General features: G+C 43.9%; 1 protein-coding gene across 17 annotated transcripts in view; it reads left to right on the top strand.

Annotated features, from left to right (window-relative positions):
* Positions 1-21,120, top strand: part of SYNE1 (spectrin repeat containing nuclear envelope protein 1) — a 561,745-nt gene that overhangs the window by 305,432 nt on the left and 235,193 nt on the right. For all 17 annotated transcript variants that reach the window (XM_055134197.1, XM_055134196.1, XM_055134206.1 and 14 more), the window contains 9 exons: positions 13-183; positions 791-1,117; positions 3,416-3,568; positions 3,975-4,142; positions 8,073-8,249; positions 14,223-14,369; positions 16,113-16,238; positions 17,583-17,759; positions 19,075-19,340. In XM_055134197.1, the coding sequence (XP_054990172.1) occupies positions 13-183; positions 791-1,117; positions 3,416-3,568; positions 3,975-4,142; positions 8,073-8,249; positions 14,223-14,369; positions 16,113-16,238; positions 17,583-17,759; positions 19,075-19,340 (1,712 nt within the window). The remainder of the gene's footprint in view (positions 1-12; positions 184-790; positions 1,118-3,415; positions 3,569-3,974; positions 4,143-8,072; positions 8,250-14,222; positions 14,370-16,112; positions 16,239-17,582; positions 17,760-19,074; positions 19,341-21,120) is intronic.

The raw sequence follows: 21,120 nt of genomic DNA, 5'->3' as shown, positions 1-21,120 counted from the left end.
TCTCTTTCCAAGGAACACATCAAATTCCTGGAGGAAGAGATCCAGAGTCTGGAAGAATCGGAATCATCCCTAAGCTCCTATTCAGACTGGTTCAGCGCTACTCAGAAGAACTTCAAGAATGTGGCTGTCAAAATTGACAAAGTGGATAAGGCGATGATGGAGAAAAAAATGAAGGCTTTGGAGGTAGGATACAGACACCCAGCTCTCTCCCAAGCTCCCGCTTTCCCCTCAGCTACTCCGTTCTCTCACGGAGATGTTGGGGTCACGTGTATTTATTTTGCCAGGTCTGATTGGTTGGGGCTCATCAAAAACTGGGCTATAAGCCCACAGCCTGCCTCTATGGCAGGTACTTTCCCTCCCTCCCTCCCTCCCTCCCTCCCTCCCTCCCTCCCTCCCTCCCTCCCTCCCTCCCTCGATCCCTCTCTCCCTCCCCGTCTCTCTCTCTCTCTCTCTCTCTCTCTCTCTCTCTCTAACACACACACACACACACACACACACACACACACACACACACACAATCCATCTCCAATCCAGAGCGACCCCTTCCAACAGCCATTGTCATGATGGTCCCTTCTCTATCCCAACTGCCCTCTCCCAGCCCTTGAGGCAGGCATCCAACCATAGACCATTTGTCCTGGCCCTTGTTTCTGCTTTCCCAGATGTTAGTCTCATACTATGTGCTTTTTTTTTTTTATCCCACAAATACATGCAGTCATTCTGTCTGTCTTTCTCTTCAAGAAAAGGAAATGCCACTGGCTCAGTGGCGGCTTCTTCTTCCCTCTGTTCCCAGGGCTTGCTGAAGGACATGGAGAAAGGCCACAGTTTGCTGAAATCGGCTCGGGAGAAAGGCGAACGAGCACTGCAGTACTTGGAGGACGGCGAGGCAGAGACGTTGAGGCAAGAGATCCATGGTCACATGGAGCAGCTTAAGGAGCTGACCAGCACGGTCCGGAAGGAGCACATGACCGTGGAGAAAGGCCTGCATTTGGCCAAAGAGTTCTCAGATAAATATAAAGCGCTGACACAGTGGCTAGCAGAGTCCAGAGAGATCCTGCAGAGTCCGGAAGAAGCCAAGATGGAGTTATATGAGAAAAAAGCTCAGTTGTCCAAATACAAGGTAGAGCATTGTGACAGACAGATGCATCAGGAGGTTGGAGAGGGTGTGCATGCACGTGTGTGTATGTGCGCGTGTATATGTATGTGTGTGAGCAAGTGTTTGTATGTATGTATGTGAAAGCATGCATATATGTGTGTGTGCGAATGTTTGTGTGTATGTGTGTATGCACGTGTGTGCGTGTGTTTATGTGTTTGTGCATATGTGCATGTGTGTGTATGTGTGTGTGTATTCTGAAAGATGATTCTGTCACCTCTCATGGTGATGGAGCTTGACCATGTTTGTTCTGTAGGGGGAGAATGATACATGTTTTCCTGGCGACAGGCTCGTCATCAGAGTTCTGTTTTCATTTGGGAAAACCCTTTGTCTGGCAGTGAAAGATGATATGAATGCAGGGGGCTCCGTTCCTACAGTGTGTGGCAGGCAGAGGGCTCTCACATGCACAGATTTCGTCTGTTTCATAAAAATAAATCAAATCCCCCCCTGACCTTTGGGTACCGAAGGCCCCAAAAATGACATCTGATGAACTGAAATGAGATCTAATCAGCCAATGAAGAAAATTAGTTCTAATAAAAGAACCAAACACATTCGAAAGTGGCTTTTGGAAGCTTGTGGAGTTGGCTAGGACTCTGGCTGGGCACGTGCTTTGCGTGCAGAGGTGGGGGGGGGGCAGATTCAATCCTCCAAGCTGCCTCCTCCCCTGAGTACTAGGGCCATGTCAAGGGCCACGCCAGGAGCAACTCCTGAGCACTGCCAGGTGTGGCCCTCAAGCACAAGAACCCCGGGGTGTTAGGCTTAGTGACACAAGCCAGACAAACACCATAGGATTTTATTCATGTGGAACAGATAAGAAAAAAACAGGGCAGGGATAAAACTTAGTAGGAGAGCCTCACATAGGTGAAGTTTGGATTCTCCCTCCAGCTCTGAGGAAGAAAGGGGTGGGGGTGGGATAACGGAAGGGACAGGGACGGGAAAAGGTGAAACTAGTAAAGGAATTCTTTGGGGTGTGTGCAGAAACTAGAATTATGAAGCAAGCATGATGTATATACAGATATTGATTTTAGAGCTCCATACCTGAATAAAGCTCTATAAGATGCCATAAACTACCCAATTAATAATTCTTAAAGGTGAAGAATGAGGGGCTAAAGCAATAGCACAGCGGGTAGGGCATTTGCCTTGCACACAGCCAACCTGGGTTCGGTTCCCAGCATCTCATATGACCCCCTGAGCACTGCCAGGAGTAATTCCTGAGTGCAGAGCCCGGAGTAACCCCTGTGCATTGCCAGATATAACCCGAAAAGCCAAAAAAATAAAAAGGTGAAGAACGACAGGGCTATTGCACCACACGATATGCTCTGCTGACTCAAATATTTCAACACCCATATGCACAATAGTTTTAGTTCTCCGTCTGAACTAAGCAGCTCGCTGTGGCTTTTTCGAATTGTATTCTGGGGAAGCACTTCACAGCTTTGACTGTGGATTCTTCCTCCCCCGGCCAATATGTTCGTCCCCACCTTTGTCTTTTCTGCTGAGACCCGCAGCTTGTCTGCCGGCACCGCATATGCGTCACATCTGCTTCCTCTCCTCTCTGCACCCCCACCATCCTCCTGATTTATGTGGGTGCTTTGAGCTTATCCCGGCAACCTGGCAGCTGGGCCTCGCCTCCCTTCCTTCGTATCCAGCTCACGCTGTGATGAACTCTTTGAGCTCCAAACCTAGAAGTTCCACCTTGCTGCCTTCATTCCATGGAAGAGAATGAGCTAGAAGCCAGAAACAAGCCGGGGGGGGGTCAGTGGAACCCCCCATAATCCTTTCCCACGTTTCCTCCTCACATGACCAGGAGTGTGTGCAGTGTTGTTCCTTTTCCTCTATGTTTTAAAACCCCAACCATAAGAAGAAAAAAAAAACACATTCTGATAGTTATCATCTTGTAAAGTCACTGTCACTGTCATCCCGTTGCTCATCGATTTGTTTGAGTGGGCACCGTAACGTCTCTCATTGAGAGACTTATTGTTACTGTTTTTGGCATATCCAATACACACGGGCAGCTTGCCAGGCTCTGCCGAGCAGGCTTGATACTCTCGGTAGCTTGCCGGGCTCTCTGAGAGGGGCAGAGGAATCAAACTTGGGTTGGCCGCATGAAAGGCAAAAGCCCAACCACTGTGCTATCGCTCCAGCTCATCGTCTTGTAAAGTATGCATCGGAATGTTACTTGAGGCTTCCGCTTGTCCTCAGTTTTAATGTCTGCTGACTTTGATCAGGGAGATGATCTGACTCTTGCCTTTTTCTTTGTCATTCAAGTCACTTCAACAAATGGTGCTGTCCCAGGAACCCTCTGTAAGATCCGTGCAAGAGAAAGGAGAAGCTCTTCTGGAGCTGGTGCAGGATGTTACTTTAAAGGACAAAATCGACCAGCTGCGGAGCGACTACCAGGCCCTCTGCACTGCAGGAAAGGTACGGCTCCACCGAAAACTCAGTGAAACCATATTGACCTGTTCCAACAGGAGATCCAGAATCTTCTTTCTCTCTTTGAAAAAGTTAAGGACTAGTATGTACTTTTCCTTTTATGTTTAACTCTTGGTTTATTTTTATACGTCTTTAAGCACTTGGAGTTAAAACCAATAATTCTATATCGCTAGGACAGGATTGATACTGTTGAGCTTAGTGGTTTTCCTGGAGTAGGTCAGATGGATGACTTAAGTGGTGTGACGGTTGTCCTTGGTTTGTTTTTATTTTCTGTCCTCAGTGAGAGAACTTGACCTGCCCTACGATATGTATTGCATCTGTCCCAATAGGAAAGAGTCTCGGTAGGTTTCTGTTGCATCCCCTGAAAGTCACCTCCCTTTGCCTGTCCTCGCAGGAGCACGTCTGCAGTCTTGAGGTCAAAGTTAAGGACCACGAAGATTACAACAGCGAGCTCCAAGAGGTGGAGAAGTGGCTCCTGCAAATGTCAGGCAGGCTGGTGGCACCAGATCTCATGGAGACGGGCAGTCTGGAGACCATCACCCAGCAACTCGCCCACCACAAGGTCAGCTGCCCTTTCAGGAGCCAGGATGACCATACCCATGTGTGTGCACATTTGTGGGCATGAGTTTGTGTGTTTATGTATGTAGGTGTAAGTGCATGCCTGTGTGCATCTACACATGCATGTGTATGTGCATGAGTACATGCATGTGTGTCGCTCGGTAACTACATCGCATATATGTGTATGTATGTAAGTGTCCACATGAGTGTGGTGGGCGTGACCATATGTGTATGTAAGAGCAGCAACAACAGTTAAATCCTGGCATTTGAACTCCCAAATAACATTAGAACAGATCCCCTAAGTGACAGATTTTATCACAGATTTTTTGTCACAGGTCTTTACCAAGGAGATTATCTTCCCTTAGAAAAGTGCAAAGTTAGGGTGTGGCAGGAGTAGTCCACATGCACGGAAGAGACATTCTCTTCTCCCTGGCTGGAGGGACGTGGCTTCCCCGAGTTTCCGCCTCTCCTCCTCAAGAGAGTGAACAATAGTCCCGTCCAGTCAACCAGGACATTACAGTAAATCATGTATGTGAAGGCATGTGTAAGCCACATAGAATGATACTGCTCTAAAGGGTTCTTACCTTGGGGCCTGAGCAATAGTCCAGCAGGCAGGGCACTGGCCTTGCACACAGCTGACCGGAGTTTAATCCCTGTCACACCATATGATCCCCTGAACACCAGGGGGTGATCACTCTGGGATCACTGAGATCCAGAAGTGATCCTTGACTGCAGAGCCAGGAGTAAGCCCTGAGCACCGCTAGGTATGGTTTCCCCCAAACACAACAAAAATAGTAACAACAACAACAACAACAACAGAAAGAACTAATAGAGTATTCTTAGCCTGACTAATATGTATTTTGAGTAATTATATGTACCACATTATGGATGTAGTGTGGTCACAGTTGGGGAAGAAAAGGGATGAAACCTAAGGTTATATACATGTCAAGCATGTGCTCTACCAGTGAGATACATCCCTTTCACAGTTTTGGTGGGCAGTTTGGATGACCTCATGTCATAAATATTAGCAGAGCCTGGCAAGCTACCCGTGGCATATTTGATACGCCAAAAACAGTAATGACAAGTCTCACAATGGAGACATTACTGGTGCCTGCTTGAGCAAATCAATGAGCAATAGAGTGACAGTGACAGTAACAGTGATGCTTGATATCCACTAATGTTTTTTAGCTCATAAATATTTATTCTCTCTTTTTTTAGAATAAGTTTTATTGGATCACCGTGAAATACAGTTATAAATTTGCATGATTACATTTCAGTTGGGCTGGAGTGATAGCACAGTGGTAGGGCTTTTGCCTTGCACACAGCCAACCTGGGTTTGATTCCTCCACCCCTCTCAGAAAGCCCGGCAAGCTACCAAAAGTATATCACCTGCGTGGCAGAGCCTGGCAAGCTACCCGTGGTGTATTTGATATGCCAAAAACAGTAACAAGTCTCAAAATCAAAAATGGAGAGAATACTGGTGCCTGCTCCAGCAAATCGATGAGCATCGGGATGACAGTGATACAGTGATACATTTCAGTCACAGAATGTTCGAGCACCCATCCCTCCACTGGTGCACATTTTTCACTACCATTGTTCCCAGTGCCCTACCGGCCACCACCACCCCACCCTACTCCCTGCCTCTGTGACATGTATAATCCTTCCTACTCTCTAATTTGGGACATTATGGTTTGCAATACAGATACTAAGAGGTCATCGTGTTTGGTCCTTGGTCTACTTTCAGCACAAATCTCCCATCCCAGGTGATCCCTCCAACCATCATTTACTTTGTGATTCCTTCCTTTCCTCCAGCACAGGGGCTGGCTTCCAAACCATGGTGTGAGCCTCCTAGCCCTTATCTCTACTGTCCATAGGTGTTAGTCTTATATTATGGTATCTCCTAATGGATCTTAAAGGCATTATTTCACCTCTCTGATCATTGGACTTCCTAGCCATACCTGTAGAACATACCGTGGGATTACCTTTCTATGTGTACTTGCTAAATAACATGTAGCCAGAATAACCTCTAGCTTGGTGGTTCTATTCCAGCTTAGAAGAAAGGCTGCTTTTCCTTGTGGATAGAAGAACCATTCACTCAGCACCACTGGAAAAAGTGATGTATTCAGGCTGCTGACCACCCCCCCCACACAACTATCCCTTAGATATATTGACCAGAATCCTGTGTTGGGTATGACATTTGTCTTTAGCATCATATATAGTTGGAAATGAACACCTTTTCATTTCATTTTTTAATTTTTTTATTGAATCACCATGTGGAAAGTTACAAAGCTTTCCGTCTTAAGTCTCAGTTACACAATGCTCAAACACCCATCCCTTCACCAGTGCCCATATTCCACCACCAAGAACCACAGTAAATCTCCTCCCTACCCCCCCACCTCGCCAGCCCTCCACCCCGCCTGTATAGCTGATACATTTCACTATACTTTCTCTTTACCTTGATTACATTCAATATTTCAACAAAAAACTCACTATTATTGTTTGGAGTTTCCATACCTGCTGGAAAGGAAGCATTTGATAATTTGTTTTCCATTGCTGAGAATGAAGAGATATGAGGTCCTGTGGCTATAATAGCAGCCATAATCACTTCATTTTTAACTTTGCTTTGGTTTGGGGCCACACCTGGCAGTGCTTGGAACTTACTCTACTTTGGGGGATCATTCCTGATGGAACTCGGGGACCACAGAGGTGGTAAGGATCGAACCCTTTGCTCACAGTTATCACAGAGAACACACAACAGGGTAGTGAGAGATGTAAACTGGAGTCAGCAGAGTGGGGTGCAAAGCTCGAGACTATCATTTGTGAGCTGTGTTCACCTGAGTATGTAATAGAACCCTCAGGGCTTTGTTAGCTCTAATAATGCACCTGACCAGGGCCTAGATATAGTTCCTGATTAACAGAAGATAGGTAATAAGTGGTAAATGTTTTTCTTAGTATGCATATTTAGCCCTAAGTAGGATATTATATAAATTAATACATTATTACATGTAAACTCCTTTAAATATTAATATTTTATTAGGTAAGTCAACACCACTGAATATTAATAATGTAAAATAAAAATAATTAGATTACTCAATATATAAATTATACTATCATTACTAGAGACACAAACAATTCTTTTCTCTGGTAATAATACCACAGAGCAGCTTCCTGTCTGAGACCACCATCAGTTCACTCTCTTCTTTTCCTCCCCACTCCACCTTTTATTCCCCTCCCCCCAGCTCACTCTGGTCTTAAAGTTGACTTCATCATTCTCTATGTATCATCACTTTTCCTATTGTATAGGAAGAATATTGCTGTTTTTTTCTTTCATTTACTACTACGGTAACTGAGATCAACTGTAATATTCTTTTGAAAACTTCCCCAAAGAGTCAGATTATCTTTTTTTTTTAATTTTTTAAATTTTATTGAATCACCATGAGATAGTTATAAGCTTTAATGTTTGGGTTACAGTCTCACAATGATCAAACACTCATCCCTCCACCAGTGCACATTTCTCACCACCAATATCCCGGGTATACACCCCCCTTTCCCACCCTCCCCCTGCCTCTAAGGCAGACAATATTCCCCATACTCTCTCTCTACTTTTGGGCATTATAGCTTGCAACACAGACACTGAGAGGTCATCATGTTTGGTCCATTATCTACTTTGACCATGCATCTCCCATCCCAACTGGTTCCTCCAGCCATCATTTTCTTAGTGATCCCTTCTCTATTTCATCTGCCTTCTCCCCTCCGCTCATGAAGCAGGCTTCCAGCTATGGGGCAATCCCCCTGGCCTTTGTATCTACCGTCCTTGGGTGTCAGCCTCATGTGATGCTACCCTACACTCCAGAGTCAGATTATCTTAAGCTTGCTATTTGATAAGTATTTTCTTGGAAAGCATGGTTAAGCAAACACTGTTTCCTTTCCATAGGCAATGATGGAAGAAATTGCGGGTTTTGAAGAACGTTTGGACAATCTTAAAATGAAAGGTGACAACTTGATCAGCCAGTGTGCAGACCACCTTCAAGTGAAACTGAGACAGAATGTGCAAGCACATCTGCAGGGCACGAAGGATAGCTACTCCGCCATCTGCAGCACAGCCCAGAGGGTGCGTTCCACTAGAATGTTCTAGAATGAATCATGGGGACAGCGGGGTGGGGGGGGCAGGAAATGTACTCTAGAATAATTTGGATGCTTAAGTCCTTAGGACCCTCTCTGTGTTCATCCAGACAGAAACGGAAGATGCAGTGATTTCACATTTTATGCATATACTGAATATATTGTCTTTTGGGGGCAATAGAGAGACAGTTACAGTGGGCTGAGGTGTGAACCTTACATGTTCCAGTCCCTGAGTCAGTCTGACCCCCAGCTCTGCACAGTCCCCAGAGCACCAGTAGTTGAGATTCCACTGTGAAAATAGTGAATTGTAAAAAACTAAGGTTCGCAGAGGGGCGTGCGCACTCGCGGGCTCTCCGGGCGGCTCTGTCTCACCGCCCGCATCCGGTGCCCCAGAACCACTGTGTGCTGTGGGTCGAGGGCAGGCAACGGAAGGAAGAAGGCCAGACTGGTTGCTCGATCAGTTTATTTCATTCTCTCTCTCTCTCTCTCTCTCTCTGCTTCTCTCCCGCTCTCGGTCTCTCTCTGGATCTGTGGATCTGGCCCCCGTGGATCTGGCCCCCCAACCCATTCTTACAGCCTAGTTAAATCTCCACAGCATGAGGGGGTTGGGGCGTACACATAGGTGTGGTCACCATCAATAGGGTAAGGTCCTTTTCCCCAGGGGATGCTTCTCCTAGGACTTAATTCTCTTTCAGCAGGAGGATCCACCTAAGGGCAGAGTCCCATGAATGTGTTTCTCTTCTCCTCAGCCTGCAAACATATAAGAATTCATAATATTAATTATTTCATATGGACACAATAAGAGATGCATTAAAGCTTATAGAATTGCTCTCCTGGGACCATCTCAATCTCAGACTACAGTGCTCAGGCCGGATCAGTTTTTCCTATCCCTGGCAGGGTCCTAGTCTCATAATTACTATTGGATCGTGACAGCATTTGTCCATGATCAAGCTCTTAACTTATAGTTAAGCATTAGGCACTTTGGCCAGGCCCATCTTGATGCCAGGGTAGCACACAACTCACCACTTGCCCTGGGTTCTTCTCGTCCCACGTCGGGGACCCTGCTTTGGGGTGCTAGGAACTGAGGGCAACTGAGGCTTAAGTGGAGAAAGCAGATGCCCGGGAGGGAATAATATTCGAGGCCAATTAATTCCCAAGTTATAAAAACATAATATTGTCTTCTTGTGTCTACACAAAACAGACATAGCTTTAAAGTAAATTATTCAAAAGGCACAAGAAGAGGAGAAAGGCAATATTAACTTTTATAATATAAATTCAGTATCCTAGGAAGGTCTGACCTTGCAAATTAGCAGAGTCAGATTAAGGGAAAGTCTCGGATTAACTCTTTTGGGGAAGAGAGCATGGAGAAGTGATTATAGCTAAACAAAGGGATGGGAGAGATTCGGGAACACCTTGATGGGTGTGACTGGGGTAAGCCTAAACTCCGGGGAAAACCGGGACAAGCTACTTGTGGCAAGGAGGGAAAGGACAAAGTAATGTCATCCTACAGTGAATGTCAGGCATTTCTCCCAATTCCTGATCACAGAAAAATTTTTTTTTAATCTTTGCTTTTTGTTTGTTTGTTTGTTTTTGTCTTTTTGTTGTTGCTGGTTTTTTTCTTGTTGTTTGGGACCATATCCTGCAGTGTTTGGGGCTTACTCCTGGCTCTGCACCCAGGGCTAAGGCTATTTCCTGAGCAGGCTCAGGGCATCATAGGCAGTGCTAGGAATGGAACCTGGGTCAGGTACATCCAAGATGATTGTCTTTCTTATTGTCTTTCTTGCTTTACCATCTTTCTGGCTTATGCGTCCCTCCTTTTTAATGACATATCATCAACTATGTTTCTATTTGGCCATTTATTCTATAACACCAAATATATTTTGTAATTTTCACGATACTTTAAAAATTTTATGCAGCCTAGATTCTGTTATGATCCAGTATTTTTACTCTCCTGAAAATTAAAAAAAAACTTATAAGCACAAAATTTGAACAGTATGTTAATGGATATAATTTCATTAAATGTAATCCCTATGTTATAGAAGTCAGAGGTGGGTAGAAATTATCTTTTGAACAAAACTTGAATGAGGTTAATTTATATTTTTTATTAATCTGGAATTTTAAACAATATCCCAATGAGTCCCTGTATCTTGTTACCGTGCTGGTCAGAAAGAGATAGAAATTGAAAAGAAGTGACAAGAGAGGTGGTCTGTGTTCATAATAATAATAATAATAATAATAATAATAATAATAATAATAATTTCTAAAGTACTAGGTGGCGGTGAAGATGCAAGAATTTTGTACATCAAAACCATAAAAGTTAACACTATCATCACCGCACTATCTAAAGTACAATAGAAAGATTTTAAATAGGGGTGAGGAATATTTTAAATTGAAAACTTCTTGGTAATTTTCGTTAGTTCCCTAGACCTGAAAAATTCATTTTCAAAGTTAATTAAAAAAGAGGGATTGGGGATGAAAGGTTAATACAGGGCGGAAGGTGCTCGCCTTGCAATGTAGATACTTCTCAGCATCACAGATGATCCTTCAGACACCACCAGGAGTGATTCCTGAGTGAGCACAGAACCAGAAGTAAGCCCTGAGCACTCTGTATGTGACCACCCGCTATCCCCCCACCAATTGGAGGCAGGGTGAAAGGACCATGGTCTCTAAGAGATCACTGTGAAAGAGAGAGAGTCGGGAAAGGCCCAGATGCCAATACAGAGCCTTCTGATACGGCCCTCCAAGCACCACCCAGCCAGGAGTAAGTGCTGGATGTGGTCCGAAAATTTAAAAAACAAAAACCAAAACAAAACATAGGCAATGGTTCAAAAGACAAACATACATTTTTTTTTAAAAAAGTAGCTATAATTCTAGGAACATAGCGAACCTATACTTTTGCTTCAACATTTCAAAGGAAGAAAAAACTCCTTTCTCCTTTTTTCTTTGGAATAAGAATGAACAGGGCTCATCTCGTGAAATTGTTCCATTGGCAAATTGATGAATAAGTGACTTAGAAGAGCATAATTCAGTGGTTGCTTCTGTTGTCTGTATGGGAGAGCTGAAGATTAATTTGATTTCCTTCTTTCTTTTCATTTTCTAATGGGAAAGTTTGCTCCAGAAACTTCACTGACATATTTGGCCTTGAATTTTAATAGGATCAAAGATCTTGAAACCAATCATATTTCATTCCATCTTTTGGATAAAATGGAAATTAATTGGCTGATTGAGGGTAAATTAAATTTAACAGACATATTAGGAAATGTTTGGATTTCTCTATTTTCTGAGGACGTAGCTTCTAAAATGAAATGAGGGCATGCAGAAGCTCTCTTCTCCCCTGTTAGAACGCAGTACCAGTTTGGTTTGGTTTTAAATCTTTTGTTTTTGTAGCAACCTCTGAAGCCAAATGAGGCACTCACTGTCTGTCCCTGAGCAGAACTTGTCCAGCTACTTGGGAAATGCTTTATAACTGGCCTGGGGAGACTTGGAACTTGAATTTTTATTTCATTTATTTATTTTTATTTTTATTGCTTTTTGGGTCACACCTAGCGATGCACAAGGGTCACTCCTGTCTCTGCACTCAGGAATTACTCCTGGCAGTGCTCGGGGAATCATATGGGATGCTGGGAATCGAACCCGGGTCAGCCACGTGCAAGGCAAACGGGTGCTGTGCTATCCCTCCAGCCTTGGCTTGGAACTTTAAACCAAAGTTGTCTTGGAAAATAAGCTCTCTGCATCGTGATACCAACTCATCAAGCTGATGCAGTTCAACAGACTAAGTTCTAGAGAACTGGTACATCTGGATGATAACGGGATGGGAGGTTAAAAAAGATCTAAAGATGAAAGTTGTTTTCACAAATATTTTCCCCTTAAACATCAAGCTCCGTACTTCAGTGAGAAAAGATTTGGTCCACTGAAGAATCTGCTTAACCACTGAACACCAGATGCCACAAAATTCAAGTAAACACTAGGTTTCTTACACTTTTTGTAAACTATTTTTTTATTTTTTTGTTGAATTATTGTGAATTACAGAGTTTCAAAATTATTCATGATGTAACCTCAGGCATACAATGTTTCCACACCAAACCCTTCACCACCCTTCATCAGGGTCCACTGCCCTCCACCAGTGTCCCTGGTTTCCCTCCAGCCTCCCGGCCTGCCTCTGTGACAGGCATTTAGTCTGCTTTTAAAAATAATTTATTAGATCATTCTGAGTTACATAAATATATATGTCTCTCGGAGAGCCAGGCAAGTTACCGAGAGTATCCCGCCCACATGGCAGAGCCTGGCAAGCTCCCTGTAGCGTATTCGATATGCCAAAAACAGTAACAATAATAGGTCTCATTCCCCTGACCCTGAAAGAGCCCCCAATCATTGGGAAAGACAAGTAAGGAGAGGCTGCTAAAATCTCAGGGCTGGGACGAATGGAGACATTACTGGCACCTGCTCAAGTAAATTGATGAAGGGATGACAGTGATACAGTGACAATGTGAGTTTCAGAGTGAGATAGTTATGATTGAGTTTCAGGTATGCAGTATTCCAACAACAATCCCTTCCCCCAAGGTCCCCAGTTTCCCTCCTGTTTCCTGTCTCGCCTGTTTGACAGACAGTATTTTCTTTTTCTCCCCTCTCCCTCCCCTACCTTTTATCACTGTGGTTTACCATACTGTCACAGAGAGGGTATTATGTGTGTCTCTTTACCTCCTTTTCTGCTGACACCTTTGAACAATCTGTTCAAATTAATCTGTTCAAATAAACTAAATTAACTAGCTCTACTTCAGTGGCTGGACTAGAGCGATATCACAGGGGGTAGAGCGTTCTGCCTTGCACATGGCCGACCCAAGTTCAATTCCTCCATCCCTCTCAGAGAGCCCGGCAAGCTACCGAGAGTATCCCGCCCGCACAGCAGATCCTGGCAAGCTATTCATGGAGTATTCAATATGCCTAAAACAGTAACAAGTCTCACAATGGAGACGTTACTGGCACCCGCTCAAGCAAATCGATGAGCAAGGGGACGACAGTGCTACAGTGCTACTCCAGTGGCCGTGTTGCACAGTATCACACTCAGAAGTCCAAAGGAACCTGATCTTCCCCTCAAGTATGTTGTTGTGCCATATAGATTATTTAAATCACTGTATCACTGTCATCCCATTGCTCATCGATTTGCTCGAGCGGGCACCAGTAACGTCTCCATTGTGAGACTTGTTGTTAGTTTTTGGCATATCGAATATGCCACTGGTAGCTTGCCAGGCTCTGCCGTGCAGGCGGGATACTCTTGGTACCTTTCTGGGCTCTCTGAGAAGGGCAGAGGAATCGAACCCGGGTTGGCTGCATGTAAGGCAAACCCCCTACCTGCTGTGCTATTGCTCCTACCCCAGCTTTTTAAAATGTTAACAAAAATAAAGAAAGACGTCATTGAAAATAGACTATCAGAAAGAATCAAGGCCGAGTCTTGAGGACAGGAATAGGGATCTCTCTGGGTCCCGCATGAGAAGCTCTGTGTTTCAATTTGTTCCTTCCCTAAAGGAGAAAGTGCTTCAGTGAGAGAAATACCGGTGATCTGCTTCCTAATCTGGTGTTTCATGTTTACTTTCAGCATGAACAAAAGGGCAATGTTTGTTAAAGGGGTAGGGGACAGGAAAGGGAAACGCCACAAAAACTGCTGGTTTTGATCATTTCCTTCCGACACGGAGGGATCGTGACCCGGATCTGCCTCCATGGGCCCTGATCCCATCAACACCCCCTGATCAGGAAATGTGTGTGAGTTGAGAAGTTACAATCCGGAAATGACCATGGAACTCTCTTGTGGTCTTTTGGAAGCTACATGAATGCGTGGATAGTTGAGTAGCATCAGGAACAGTAGAGGGGGTGATGATGGTACCCTTGAAACGGCCTCAGGGCCTTGTCTGATTCTGGTGACCCAAGACAGCTCTGCCAACTGCGGTGTGACCTTTTTTTGCCCCAGGTGTACCAGAGTCTGGAACACGAGCTTCAGAAGCACGTGAGCCGCCAGGACACTCTCCAGCAGTGCCAGGCCTGGCTCTCTGCAGTGCAGCCGGACCTGCAGCCCAGCGCACACCCTCCTCCAAGCAGAGCGGAAGCTGTGAAACAGGTACCGCGCTCCGGAAGGTGTCGGTTACTGTGGGATTGGTGCAGACGTTTCAGGAAAATGTGCTGGGTACCAGGTAGCAGCCAGGTGGGGTTGGCTCCCCGCGAGAATGCCGTGTCTGTATGGCACTGATCAGGGGATACTGAGGCTTTCTCTTTCAAGACTTTGAAAGAGAATGTGTCCTCTTACTGACACATTCTGGCTCCACCACCTCCATTCCTCCCAAACCTCATGTAAGCTTCTTTAGAGATGCTCTGTGTATCCAAAGAGTGGGAGTTCCACAGAGCAATGGTTTGGTGCCCCACATCAAAAAGAGAAGTGCAATATAGGATAATAACAGGACAAAGAAATGCAAAATATCAAAGAAAATAGCTATGCTATTCTTGATGCAAGATCATAGAAATAGGAAAGACAGAGAAGAAAAGAAATCAAGGGAGGGAGTAAAAAGAGGTGGATATCAGGGAGCAGGAGAAGGACCAGGGGAATGTCGTTAGCATGTTGATGATGTCGAGGCTTATGTATTTGTCTAAAGCACAGAGCTCAGAGGGCACAGAGCCACCAGCAGGTCAACCTGTAGCAAAGAGCAGAAATTGACCTTGATATTTTCCAGGAGGACAAACTCATACATAAGAAAACAGAAAAGAAAATCCTGAGCCAAGACAGCAAATGTCTTAGTACAGCTCCTATAGTATAATACCACTTACAAAAACATACAAAAAAAAAAGAGAGAGAGAGAGAAGTGCAGACTCTAGGTATCATCAGAGAAATACATCACTTCCGCTTCCTGTGTGGAGTACAGGGCCACAGAGAGAGGCCTTGCTTGGACTAAGAAAGTCGGGAAGTACTTCTGATTTTCCTGCAGAGAAAGGGCAATCTCTGTGGTTGTTTGCTTTTTATTTTTAAATTTTAGTCACCTTTGTTTATAATTCTGCAACACTGTGGATGATGATGAGGTTTCAGGCATCAACCTCCTGACACCACACCCCCAACCAGAGTGTCTGTTTCCTTCTACCGTTGTCTCAGGGTCTCCCCCAGTTTCAAAATCAAACTCCAGTAGAGCTGAAAAACATGCTGTGACACGCTACTTTATGTCACTGATATGTCAAAGTGCGTTTCAAAGGAATATTGAATACTCCACGGGTAGCTTGCCAAGCTCTGCCGTGCGGGCAGGATACTCTCGGTAACTTGCCGGACTCTCCCAGAAGGACGGAGGAATCGAACCTGGCTTGGCCTCATGCAAGGCAAAGGCCCTACCGCTGTGCTATTGCTCCAACCCCCACTCCCCCATGGCGTATTCGATATGCCAAAAATAATAACAGAAAGTCTCACAATGGGGACCTTACTGGTGCAAATCGATGAACAAAGGGACGACAGTGCTACAGTGCTACATTTCAAAGAGCTGGCCAGAATATAGAGTATCAACTCTCTCTGAAATGCAAAAACAACTTAGCATATGACCAGAGAATATTGGAAGTTTGGAGGAGTTTCTTGGGTGTTCCTCTTTCCCAGACCAGACAGCCTTCCCAAATGTCAACAAGAAACAGCTGCTAAACAAAGGAATCCAGGACAGTGTGTTTGTTTTAAAGTCTTTCCTAAAAGTCCCGAATTTCCAGCAATGGTAAAAATAATGAGTATGATTTGGTGGTCCTTGAAATGTCAACTGAATATTACAAAGGGAACACATATGGGATTCCTAGATACAGCACACCTCTTCCCATTCTTGACAGTTGTGGGTTTTTTTTCCAGGTCAAACATTTCCGAGCTTTGCAAGAACAGGCCAGGACCTACTTAGATCTCTTATGTTCCATGTGTGACCTGTCAAACTCCTCAGTGAAAGCAACAGCCAAAGACATTCAACAAACAGAGCAAATGGTAAAAAAGGAAAAAGAAAATATGTAACCACATTGGATTTGTTTCAATATGTTTCTTTTCATGAATATTAGGATATTACAGGATATATTTTTAAAAAGCATTCTTGGGCTAGTTTTGCTAAAATGTTACTAATTATATATTTAAATTGCAAATAACTAAAAAATAATGGTTGTTTTGATACAAGATCACTGAGTTGGAACTGAGACATTTTTGTGCCACTGAACTGTGATATAGCAACTTCTCTTCCTTTTACTTCTTAATTACCATTATTTCTTCACCCATTGCACTCTTTTGTTTTATCCTTTTCCATATCCTTCTGTAAGTAATATTTTTATATAAAAGTTTCCTGAACCTTGCAGTGCAGAAGGGGGAAAGTATAGATGCAATACCACAGATAGCCAGCAGATAGCAGCATAGGGCTTATAAATCGCCTCTGCTGCCTTAAACGCCAATACAACTTGTTTGGATATAGAGAAGCAAAATAAGACTTGGTGTTGGGTTTCAATTGGTTAAATCTTCCCAGAATAGTAAAATCACTGAAAGAGAACAATGTATTGAAATAATGTCGGGTTTTCACTTTTATTACCAAACATACAATCCTTATGGAAAATGGCATCTTTCTATACTTTTTATAGAAATAACATATTGAAATAAATTATATGGTTTTCAAAACCAGTGATAAAAATCAAAACATGCCCCAAACCTTCCAAACTTGATATTATATCAGAAGTATGTCAACAAATGTATACCAGAGGACAACATACATCTTCACATCTTCACTAGCTAACTCCAAATTCATGAGGGAGTCAAAAGACGTGTCTATTTAAGTGCCTAACGTGACAAAGCTACTAAGGCTACTTGTGACCTAATAAGTCGTTCAAATTCTCAGAGTTTCACAATTCTGGTTGTGAATTTCTTAAACATTTAAAAATCTTTAGAAAACCTAAAGATAGGTTTTTTTTCCTTTTCTAACAGTTTTTTTTTTTTCTTTTTGGGTCACACCCGGAGATGCACAGGGGTCACTCCAGGCTCATGCACTCAGGAATTACCCCTGGCGGTGCTCAGGGGACCATATGGGATGCTGGGATTTGAACCCAGGTCAGCCTTGTGCAAGGCAAATGCACTACCTGCAGTGCTATCACTCCAGCCCCGAACGTTTGATTTTCTTGCAGCAAAGAATGCCTTTTGGATTGATACTGATTGTGTGTGTCTGTGTGTCTGTGTTACACATGTGTGTGTGTATCAGCTGTGCACACACAGGCAGGCTAAAGAATCACAGGCCTGTGTCACTGAACATCAGTGTTTGTGTAGTGATGCCCCCTCCTGCCTCTGTCTTCTCTCCAGATTGAAGCAAGACTGGCCCAGGCACAGGACCTCACTCAGGGCTGGGAGGAGATCAAGCGCCTGAAGGCTGAGCTCTGGATTTATCTCCAGGATGCTGACCAGCAGCTGCAGAACATGAAGCGGAGACACTCTGAGCTGGAGCTCAATATTGCGCAGAATATGGTTTCCCAAGTCAAGGTAGGACTCCGGGGGGTCCTGAGAACAGAGAAGCCCAGCGGGGCTGCACGTGCAGTTACGTTTCCACATCAGCTTTGCTGTTAAGAAGAAGATCTGAACAAACCTTCATGCGGTGCCAGGAAGGCACAAGTCAAAGGGGAAATGTTTGAGTGTCCTATAGCTCCCAGTGACCACTTGTACTTAAAAATCAACTCTAAAGTCTGTTTCTAAACATAGCTGCTAAGGTTTAGCCAACAGGACCTGAGTTTATAAGTTTCTAAACAGTTTATAAGTTTTTTGCTTTTTATCACAGTATTGCTGGTGCTGTAGGATGTAAAAGCATCAATTAATTAAATATATATGATATCTAATATAGCACTGTCCTCCCCTTGTTCATCAATTTGCTCAAGCAGGCACCAGTAACGTCTCCATTGTGAAACCTACGGTTACTGTTTTTGGCATATCAAATACACCACGGGTAGCTTGCCAGACTCTGCTGTGCGGGAGGATACTCTCAGTAGCTTGCTAGGGTCTCCAAGAGGGACAGAGGAATCAAACCTGGGTCAGCTGCATGCGAGGCAAATGCCCTACCTGCTGTACTATTGCTCCAGCCCAATATCTAATATAAACAATTTTTTTCAATGCAATAGGAATGTAATTGTACTTCAGATAGATTTGACCTAACTGCAATTTTTTAAAACTATTCTGTCAGTTGATTGGAAATTGAACCACATTTTCCTATTGTTGTTCACTCGGGGGCCACACCCATCTGTGCTCTGCATTCAGAGATCATTCCTGAAAGTGCTCAGAGGACCATGTGGAGTCCCAGGGGATCAAGTTAGCCATATTAAGGCAAGCACCCAACCCCTGGCAGTATATATTTGACCCCTATTTTTTTTAGCAAATTTATAGTGAGTCATTTCATGTTTCTACCAAAATATGATTTACATATACAGAAAAAGAAAAGACCAGAGATGGCATAAGTTATATATTTTTCTAAAAAGAAGACACTTGAAATATGTTTTGAAAACTCCATCTGCACTTTAAGATAGAACATGAATTATGCTTTCTTAGTAGTTCTAAGACTGTTTTATGTTTATCGGTTTGTCTTCATACTTTTCAAAGTAACACGATAAAAGAAAATGCCAGTGTTTGATCCCCAAACACTTGGTAAAATGTGTCCTCGAAGAGAATGTCAGATTTGTCCCTTTGTCCCTTATGACTTGTTCATTCTGCATCCTTCAGTGACCAGGCTCAGAGAGATTCCACTTTTCTTTGCTCTCTATTTGGACCTTTGATGCTAGATATTTGTGCTGTCATTGCCATTCTCCTCTAGGAGTTCGTTAAGAAACTGCAAAGCAAACAGGCGTCTGTGGCAGCGATTACGGAGAAGGTGAATAAGTTAACGAAGAAGCAGGAGTCCCCTGAACACAAGGAGATCGCCCATCTGAATGACCAGTGGCAGGAGCTGTGTGCCCAGGCCAGCGCTCTGAGTCTGCAGAGGGAAGAGGACCTTCAGAGGACAAGAGATTACCACGAGTGCATGAATGTCGTGGAAGCCCTCTTAGAAAAATTCACGACAGAATGGGATAGCTTGGCCAGGTAAGAGACATTCTCTGGTAGCTCTCTCTAATAGAAAACCCAAGGTTTTTCTTTCCTATAAAAATGTAAAATGTCTTATGTTTTGAGTATCAGTTTCCTTCATGTTTCGTCCTGGTAGAGGATTATTAAGAACTTAATGTTGGACCAGAGTGATAATGCGGTGGGGGAGATGCTTGCCTTGCACGTGGCGGACCCAGGTTCCACCCCCAGCATCCCATATGATCCCTGAGCCGTGCCAGGAGGAATTCCCAAGTATAGAGTCACAAGTAACTTCTGAGCATCACAGGGTGTGGCCCCAGATACAAATAAAAAGGACTTAATGTTGTGTTAGAGATAGTACAGCGGCTAAGGCACTTTCTGGGCTTGTAGTCAACCCCAGTTTGATCAATTAAAGCTGAAATGGAATGTTCTTTTTTGTTGTTGTTTTTTTTTTCTTTTTGGGTCACACCCAGCATTACATAACACAGGGGTTACCCCTGGCTCAAATAGGAGTAAACACTGGCACTCAGGAATTACACCTGGCGGTGCTCAGGGGACCATATAGGATGCTGGGAATTGAACCTGGGTTGGCCACGTGCAAGGCAAATGCCCTACCCGCTGTGCTATTGCTCCAGCACCTGAAATGGAATGTTCTTGAGGAAGTTAAATCACCATAAACAATATTATCAAGGAAGCTAATCACTGAAGATTATTCATGTCTATAAAAACTATATATACATATATATATGTGTAAATAACTATATGTGTGTATATATAAATATTCTAATTTTGTTTCATAATATTGCCTTGGTGCTCAATATTTTACTAGTCACCAGCCTAAACCAAGTCAGTATCTTCCAGATCTTGTATTTATTGTAACTCTTAAATACAAGTTAAAATCGTCCCTCCATCCGGCCGGCCTAAAGCAGCTGAGACATTGTCCCTAGTGGCACATTGTGTCCTGCCTGCCAGCTCTTTTCTTCACTCTGTAGGACTCATCGTTTTGTAAATGAAAATAGTCACAGTCTCAGATGTGCTTCGTAACTAAAGGCATGAGTATTCTTTGCATTCGGCACCTATTTTTGTGGTATGAGGCACCCAGTGGAGTTCCAGGAGTCCCCTGGCCACTCCCAACAGTACTTGGACTCTGGACCACCAGATCGGTACTAGGGTCTGAGAACATGATGCTGGACCAGGGCCATGCCCAGGGATGCTGGGAGTCTGTCTCCAGGACACACCAGCAATGCTCAGGAGTCCATCTGGTGCCAGGGTCAATCTGAGTCTGGAGCATTCATGGGATGTGTCCTCACCCCTATATCATCTCTATGACCCCCCCACACACCTATTTTAAAATATTTCTACTGATAAGTAAAAAAATCTAAAATTTTCCAAGTAACCATTGGCATCATTGGTTTTATCTTGCACATTACACCATGGAACATTCTGTTGAAGCATCGTCCCATGACCAAACGCATAAATCCTAGGTCAGTTATTAAATTCTTCCCATGATTTTCCAGAATGCAGAGAATCAATACATCTCCATGTTCAGTGTTTCTACAAATCCTGCCCGGGAATGTTACTACCCAATTCTCTTCAGTGTGTAGGTCCAGAGGAAGCTAAAAGCACAGGCAAGATGCAACTGAGGCGAGCACAGGAGTGAAGGCCCTTGCCTGACATGCAGGGACACTGGTCTTCTCTCCGTCACCACACAGGGTCCCCAAGCACCACCCAAGGCCACTCTGAGCATAGAGCCAAGAGTAGCTCCTGAACTGCTGTGTGTGATCCAACCTCCACCCTTAAG

This window comes from Sorex araneus, chromosome 4, assembly GCF_027595985.1.
Source record: "Sorex araneus isolate mSorAra2 chromosome 4, mSorAra2.pri, whole genome shotgun sequence".
NCBI classification, from domain to species: Eukaryota; Metazoa; Chordata; class Mammalia; order Eulipotyphla; family Soricidae; genus Sorex; species Sorex araneus.
Note: the sequence above shows the minus strand (reverse complement) of the source record. Positions and strands in the feature narration are given on the sequence as shown.